The 7959-nt window shown below is 37.3% G+C and overlaps 2 protein-coding genes across 5 annotated transcripts; one reads left to right on the plus strand and one right to left on the minus strand.

Moving 5' to 3' along the window:
• Positions 1-231: 231 nt before the first annotated feature.
• Positions 232-3038, plus strand: LOC120076252 (lysM domain receptor-like kinase 4). The gene has a single exon (XM_039030019.2). The coding sequence runs from the start codon at positions 373-375 to the stop codon at positions 2278-2280; it is 1908 nt and encodes a 635-aa protein (XP_038885947.1). The 5' UTR covers positions 232-372; the 3' UTR covers positions 2281-3038.
• Positions 2266-7492, minus strand: LOC120076253 (protein DA1-like). Of its 4 annotated transcripts, none has more exons than XM_090313395.1 (13): positions 6897-7492; positions 6597-6768; positions 5822-5950; positions 5536-5626; positions 5028-5163; positions 4683-4803; positions 4517-4600; positions 4093-4212; positions 3604-3816; positions 3420-3482; positions 3165-3283; positions 2857-2915; positions 2266-2757 (listed from the first exon to the last, which is right to left on the minus strand). In XM_090313395.1, exons 3-13 carry the CDS (start codon positions 5933-5935, stop codon positions 2435-2437), a joined length of 1443 nt encoding a protein of 480 aa, XP_090169521.1. In that variant the 5' UTR covers positions 5936-5950; positions 6597-6768; positions 6897-7492; the 3' UTR covers positions 2266-2434. The 4 variants fall into 4 exon arrangements, with proteins under 4 accessions (XP_090169521.1, XP_038885948.1, XP_038885949.1 ...); XM_039030020.2 differs by having other exon boundaries at positions 5822-5977; XM_039030021.2 differs by having other exon boundaries at positions 5822-5977; positions 6905-7189.
• Between the last annotated feature and the right edge of the window lie 467 nt (positions 7493-7959).

The following is a 7959-nucleotide window of genomic DNA, read 5'->3' on the forward strand; positions in this document are numbered from 1 at the left end:
AAACAAAATCCAAATTATCTGCGAACTGAAAACATAAAACAAAATATGGTGGATATATGGATTATCCACCCAATCGGCCTTGACCCACGAACCATGCTTAATTTGGGTAAAAAAAAAACAATAATATATAAATAAATAATTTTTTCCCCGTTTGGAATCTGTTAATTGTGAAGAACTAAGAAGAACATATAAATCCATCCATAAGCTTCCAAGAAACAAAAACACAAAAGTTTGAAAAATATTTATAAAAATTGATTCACGGGACATCTTTAATTAATCCCATTAATTTATGCTTCATAGTTGAAAATCTCTCTCTTTTCCCCTTAATTTAAATAGCTTCGTTTAAGTTTAAGAAAATGCAAAACACAAATAATGAAAATTCTAATTTCCTCAACATTTTATGCACTTCTTCTCCTTTCTTCACCCATCAATGCTCAACAGAGTTACACACCGCACAGCTGCAGCGGCGGCGGGGGCGCCGACGACAATGAACAGACCGGACTCTACTCCTGCAACGGCGGACCAACCTCCTGCCGGGCCTTTCTCATCTTCAAATCCAAACCCCCTTATGATTCCGTACCTTCCATTTCCAATCTCACTTCATCAGACCCAAATCAAATCGCCGTAGCCAATAACGTCACCGTCTTCTCTTCTTTCCCTCTGAACACACCCGTCATCGTTCCGCTTCACTGTTCTTGCGTCGCCCGATTTTACCAGGCCAATGCGTCCTTCGTTCTAGCGCAATCTCATACCTATTACATTGCGGCAACTGAGGTTTACCAGGGCTCTGTATCTTGCGCAGCTCTTAAATTCGCAAATGGGTTTGAAGAATGGGATCTCCGCCCTGGTATGACATTGCTTGTGCCGCTCAGATGCGCTTGCCCCACCAGCAACCAGGCCGGCATTGGGGTCAGGTTTTTAGCTACTTATTTGGTTGCTAATGGCGAAAGGGTTTCTGAAATTGGGGATAGATTCAATGTGAGTAAGAAGAGTGTTCTTGAAGCAAATGGATTTAGTGAAGAAGATGATCCAAATCTATCTCCATTTTCGACCATTTTAGTTCCATTGTCAACTGAACCATCAAGTTCACAAATTAGATTACCATCCTCTTCTACTGCTAATTGGCAGGAAAATGAATCAACAAGAAACATTTGCGTCGATATCGCGAAAGGCACTGGTTTCTTCTTGTTAGTCGTTGCTGTTGTTGGTTGTGCAGTCTTTCTCATTTACAAAACCAGAGCAAAGGGGATGGTTTCTAAGAATGACAAGAACATTATCAGGAAATGGACACCACCCGTGGACCTTCGAGTCGAAATTGCAAGCATGGACCGTGTCATGAAAGTGTTCGGGATAGACGAGATCATGAAAGCCACAAGAAGATTCAGTCCAAAGAACAGAGTAAATGGGTCCGTATTCAGGGGAACTTTTGGCAAGAAGATGAAACTGGCAGTGAAAAGAACCAGAATGAATGCCATTAAAGAAGTTAACATGCTGAAGAAACTCTACCATTTCAATCTAGTGAAGCTTGAGGGTGTTTGTGAAAACCATGGTCGTTTTTACCTTCTTTTTGAGTTCGTGGAAAATGGGTCGCTAAGAGAATGGCTCAACAGAGGCAACAGAAAAGAGAGACAGAGCTGGAGGAAGAGGATACAAATTGCTATTGACGTTGCTAATGGACTTCACTATCTTCACAGCTTCACAGAGCCTGCCTATGTTCATAACAACGTCAACACCAGCAATATTCTTCTCAACAGCAATTTAAGAGCCAAAGTTTCTAACTTTAGTCTGGCAAGAGTAACAGAAAGAGCCACAGCAGCCTGTGTCTTGACCACAAATGTTGTGGGGGCAAAGGGCTACATGGCTCCAGAATACAGGGAGGCAGGGGTTGTAACTCCAAAGATTGATGTCTATGCTTTTGGAGTGGTGGTTTTGGAGCTTGTTACTGGAAAAGAGGCCGTTTGTATGGAAGGGGGAAGACAGGTACTACTTTCTGCAACAATGATTCCCAACAATGAAGAAAATATAGAAGCTCGACTAGCCCGGTTTATCGATTCCAACATTAAAGAAACAGGGAAGATGGAGTTTGCTACACTGATGGTTAAGCTAAGTGCAGCCTGCTTGAACCAAGAACCAGAACTGCGACCGAGCATGGGGGAGGTAGTGTCAACTCTATTAAAGATTCAGGTTCATTTACAGAAGCTACAACCATTACCATTGTTGTATGGCGAGCATCATCAATATGAAGAAAGAACTGAGGCAGAGACAAATGTGGAATTATAAGCATTAAATTAAATGAATCTAATTAACTTAATCTACACAAAGGGGATCCTTCTATGAAATTTGGCCTTAGCTGTAAATATGGAAGGCCAAGAAAAGAACTGAATTAAGAAATTAAAAGAATTGCTATCGATTTAAGGGTACAAGATCTCCAGTTTCAATAAGGAAAGGTCCCAGTCATTTGAATATGATCAAGGGTACTCCGAAGACCGTATTTATGCACAGCCATCTGCCCAGCTCTGAATCCATCTCCATACACTGGAGACATGTCCGACTCTATCTGGTGTTTAAAGAACTCCCCAAGTTTTCTTTCAAATTTAGACATGGTTTTTCTTCTTGATGATGATGTGGGACCAGCGGAGTATGAGGTCGAGGCGACATCGTTGTAATCTTGGCAAGACATGAGCTCGGTACTCAACCACATGTGTGCTAGAACTTGACAGATGCCTTCTTCAACGTCTTGACTGAGAGTTCGAAAACCTTTAAAAACCATGGCATGATTGTCAGGATATCAAATAGAACAGGGACGTAGAGTGTGTTAAGGCATTTTTGGTCTACTACAAATGAAGTAAAACGCACCTTTAAGACGCAACCATGCATGCATCATCTCATGAGCCAAAATCGACCCAGTAAGCAACCTGTGTACGTCGAGAATCTCGGTTACACAAGATACACAAGTACTAATATTACCATAATGTCGTACTCTTATTTAGACATTCTCCTCAAGAATTTTAACAATTCCATTGAAATATGGATAGAAATAACGTACTCTTAAGGTGGTTGGATTAGAATGAGGATGGAGGGCATCGAGATTAACATATTTAATGCTTAAAATTTGTTCAACAAATAAGCAAAACTAAAAAACTGAAATTGAGATTATTACATACCTAGGAAGACCAAACAGAATGAGAATTGCAGTGACCTCACAATGACGTGTTAATTTGTAGGGCTCCGACATCGTGCCCGATACTCGATTTCCCCTTTCATATCTAGGCCGCCTTAAAACCTGTGAGTTTTTAGATGAGTTAAATCTCTGGTTTTTTTGTGCAAGGGAATATTATGCCTTTGGGCTTTGATCAATGAACAACCTGATTCATAGCCCAAAAAATGGAGGAATGGAAATGGAGAGAAGAAATTCTTACGGTGCTAATGGTTTGTTCCTCCGAAAGACACAGTCCTCTTGTCTCGGGGATATGATAGTGGCCCTAACAAGGACGAGCAAAATCAACACAGATTCATAGTAGTGCTTCAACACTGCTTTGCAATTAACAAATGAACAGACAGACAACATCAAACATTACAGCTGAGAAAGGGTTGTTTAGTTACATGTTTTTCTCCCTCTCTTGCTTCGTTTAGTGCTTGCCTTTCGACCAAAAGCAATGGAACGTCCTGCTCTACTTTCATATTCAAACCATCATAAAATTCCTGTATGTCGCGATAAAGAGGTTGGCATTCTTTCGTGTCCATGATTGTAGAGTCGAGACACTCGAGGCAAAGCTTTCGACCATCATGAAGGGGGATATACTTGACCTCTTGGGGCTGGTACATACAAAGCATCCAACATTTGGTCAAGAATTCATGAAAATCGAGATTTTCTTCACGAACTTACAACATGTTCGAGAGGATTTTGAAATGATTAAAATCACTTTTGACATGTTCAAAATTACTATAAATTATTATTTAAAATCAATTTTGATGGTATTAAAATGAAATATTAAATTGATTTGAATTCATAAATGACGTTTCGTGACAAAGGTAAACATAATCATTTTCAAATCACTCTCAAATATGCCTTTGGAGAGAGATGCCACTAACCTCCATTCGTTCGCAACTGCAACATCGAGGAGTGCCATCATATTCATGAGACGGACAGTATTTCTGGATCCAGAAAGGGTGTGCCCTATATTCAATAAGACCAGCAGGATTTGTTGGAATCTGTTCATGAGACACATATCCCAAATCCCAACACCAATTGACTATAAGTAGATATTTGAAGAAAAACATACTCTGTATATGTTAATTTCATTCATAGAAACAACGTCACAACTCAATGTTAAACATGATATTTTTCTTTTTCGTGCAATGACAATAGAAATCTCTCCAAATTTGACTAAAATACGCAATCGTCAACATGTAGAATGTTCGCTCTTTTCCCAGACAACCTCATGAAATCAGAAAGGCAGTATATGAAAGCACCTCAGTTAAAAGTTAGAGATTATGGACCGGAAAAAGTACTTACAAAATGCTTGCAAACATCACATTTTGGGTGATAATTCTCCTTGTAGCAAGATTTATGGTATGGAAAATTCCCAGAAGTAGAAAACTATAAGGAAGGGCCATGTCTTGTCAGCTAGAGCCAAGAAAAATACTATTGACTCTGGAATGATCTAAAAAATATTGTTCACCTCATAGTCTGAAATTGGGAGGTTGCAAGCGCGACATCGGAAACATTCTGGATGCCAAAATGCATTGAGGCAGTTCAAGTAACGTCCATAGCCAATCTCATTATAGCAGCCAGCACATATCCTAACAAGATTCAAGACTTCGTTAGAATTTTTTTTTTTCTTGTTAATTGATATCATCTTTGGCAGTTTTCTTAGCAATTAAATAGACTCAAAAGCAGAAAACGTTCAAAAAAGAACAAATAGAAACACGGATAAGAGCTTCTTGCCAGAGATGGAAATGATTACTATTGTACACAGCGGTTTCAACATGTAATTTAATGTGGTCCATTAAGTGAACAGTAGTACCTGGAACCAAATTGATATTGAGGTAGATAAGGTTGATACATGTTTCCGCTTGTATATTGTGGAGGGGACTCCAAATTGAGGCTTTCTTGTACTGCTTTGGCAAGAAGTTCATCTTCTTCCAATTGATAATCACGATCTATCAAAAGTTTCAATAACTTATGTATAAGTTCCTACTTATAACAAATAATTAAGGAACACATACAAAACATCTATATTTGAACATATGAATACTTGAGAAGTTAAATGTCATTTGACCATGATACCATAAAACACTTCACAGTGTATCATAATATTTCAGATATTCATTGTCTATTCAGAAATTGTGATGCAAATTGTCTTGGAAACAACCTAGAACATGAGTACTACTTGAAATATCAAGCTCCCACATAGTGCATCCTCTATTCTCTGGTAAATTAGATTCAGGAACATGAATAATAGTTTCTGTTAAAATGTAAGATGGCAGTTGGGAATAGCAATTGGAGAAAGATTTGACAGCCGCTTCACTCACCAATCACACTATTTGCCTTCTGACTTTCTTCTACAAGAGAAATTGCTATTGCACGATCAATGTCTTCATTCTCATTCTCCGACCATAAACCCTGTTTTCAAGTTCCCACCACAGTATGTTAAAATGGTGAAGTAATAAGATCGAAGCTTTAATCCAACTTATAAGTTTCAACATTGAAACTAATGGTTTCACATATTACTGGTTAAACGATCAATTGATGTTTTATTAATGTGGAAACTAAAAATAACAATAAAAAAGTGATGACTGCAAGTAGCGTTCGCTTCACCTCTGAAGTCGAGGGCAGATGAGAATTTGGATCCTCCTCATAGTTTGTTTGGTAATTCTTTTCAGTTATTCTATGGCCAGATCCAACTTTTAAAATTTTGCTTAGCCAACCCATGGTGTTTAGTCTTATCTGCCCATGATCAATGAAAAAATTTACCTGGGAAAAACCGGAGCCCAATAAAATGATGAAAGGGAAGTACGTAAATACAGTCAGATCATTCAATACATCCCTCTCAAAACTGTAAGTTTTAGCTTTACAACAATCCTCAAAAGATTGAATATAAGCAATGGTTTAATTATTATATACCAAGACTCTAATACATATGAAGCAAAAGGGAAAGATGAAACAAAGAACACAAGGATTAAATTCTTTCTAAACCTTAAGCATAGGGAAAGACCAATGTCTAACATACTTGAAGATCATTAGAAGCAATACACAATTGAAAAGAAACACCAATGGCCCAAACAAACAGCATCCTATCATCTAAACATTTTCATCCATAGTCGTAGAAACATCCGATAATCTTAAGCACCCAATCAGTACAACCATTTAAACCAATATGAAATTTAAACAAGAACAAGATATAGCCATTAATTCTTCTGCCCTAAAAGAATTCTCCAGAAAAGAAAAGTTTTAACATCTAAAGACAATACAACATCCCTAAACAGCATCTGTAATTAGAGAGAGATTCTTCCAGCTCAACTAAGGTTCAAATTCAATTAGTTTCAGATGAACGTAACAGGAAGAGAATAAAATAGTGGATTCAGCAACTCACCTCCAGAAATCAATCAAGAAGGTGCACAAATGGTGGAAGTAGCAGAGACCCAGATAAGGAAAAGATCCCAATTCGCTAAAAGAAAGCCAGAATTACGCCGTAATCACAGAAGCCAAACTTTCATTCGTTTTCACCCCCTCCCCTTTTCTCCTACTCTTTGTGAGCGAATAATCTATTCAGGTATGAAAAAAGAGAGCGATATAATTGTTTAATTCAAGTAATTTTGAAAAAGAAAAGCAGCCAAGAGCGTAAAAACAATTGAGAATACAAAGAGAGAAAAGTTCCAAGGCTATTTCTCACATTCATACATCAGCAAATAGAAATACGGCAAAGCAGACACGCAAAAATCGGTTGAGAAGTTGATTTCTAAGAAATTCAAAGTCAAAGAAGCGTATTGTAATCCAAACCCGATAGGGAATGACGAAGAAACATCAAACCCAGTTGGGGAAAATCAAAGATTTCAATGCTTAGAAGACATACAGAACGTGGGGGCCCCTAAAACTCAGCCCAACGACAATAAACCCCAAAAGGGTTCTAAGAGAAGAAAGCGTAAAGGAAGAAAAAGGCATAAAAAAACCATGAAATAATGTATAATTTCTTCCTAGAATGGCGCATATGCTTATTATTACAAGAGGAAAAAGGGGGAAAGATTAAAGAAGAGCGAAGGGGAAGAAGATAAAAAGCGAAAGTGGGAAAGTGGGCAGGTGAAGTGAAAAGATGGATTGATTTCTTCAACAATTGCAAGAGAAGGAAAAATATTACATAACAATTTTCAGAAAGATTTTTAGTAAAAGTGGGGGAAAATGAACCAAGAGGGAGGAAAAAAGTTGAAAGATTCTTAAAGGAAAATGGTGTAGATGATGAAAGATTCGAACCCCATTGCCTCTACAAACAATAAAGTTCCATTCCAAGTCCAAGGATATTAATTAATGATTAAGAAACTTGGAATTCATAAATTTTTTACCGATGGAAAAGAAAATTCATGCCACTGTTGAATCCTTTGACTTTTGTTTTCTTATTGGCAGCCAAATGTTGGACTATTTCAAACTCTTTATAACTTTTTTCCAAACCAAAATTGGAATAAAAAAATATATGTATTTTTTTTTGGTGAATGTATTGATAATTTTTTTTTTCTCAATGCTGACTATTCCTTGCGTTTTGATGTGAATTTGAACTGAAAATCTAAGTGGGACTAAAAAAAAAATGAGACTTTTTATGAGTACACAACATTTTCTTTTCTTTTCTTCAATGATTTTTATTTGAAAAAGTTAATTTATGAACAATCAATGAGTATCTTTAAATTTTCATCATTTACACGCTTCAGGATGATTATCATCATTTATAAATTATCAATGCACAAATA

The sequence above is a fragment of the Benincasa hispida genome, chromosome 4, assembly GCF_027475165.1.
Source record: "Benincasa hispida cultivar pf3 chromosome 4, pf3_genome.v1.1, whole genome shotgun sequence".
Taxonomy (NCBI): domain Eukaryota; kingdom Viridiplantae; phylum Streptophyta; class Magnoliopsida; order Cucurbitales; family Cucurbitaceae; genus Benincasa; species Benincasa hispida.

Coding starts and splice junctions, on each gene's coding strand:
- LOC120076252 (XM_039030019.2), top strand. CDS start 373: ATGAAAATTCTAATTTCCTCAACATTTTATGCACTTCTTCTCCTTTCT.
- LOC120076253 (XM_090313395.1), bottom strand. CDS start 5,935: ATGGGTTGGCTAAGCAAAATTTTAAAAGTTGGATCTGGCCATAGAATA. Junction 3,817..4,092: donor GCAGTTGCGAACGAATGGAG/GTTAGTGGCATC, acceptor TGTATGTACCAG/CCCCAAGAGGTCAAGTATAT. Junction 2,758..2,856: donor TGCATGGTTGCGTCTTAAAG/GTGCGTTTTACT, acceptor TGGTTTTTAAAG/GTTTTCGAACTCTCAGTCAA.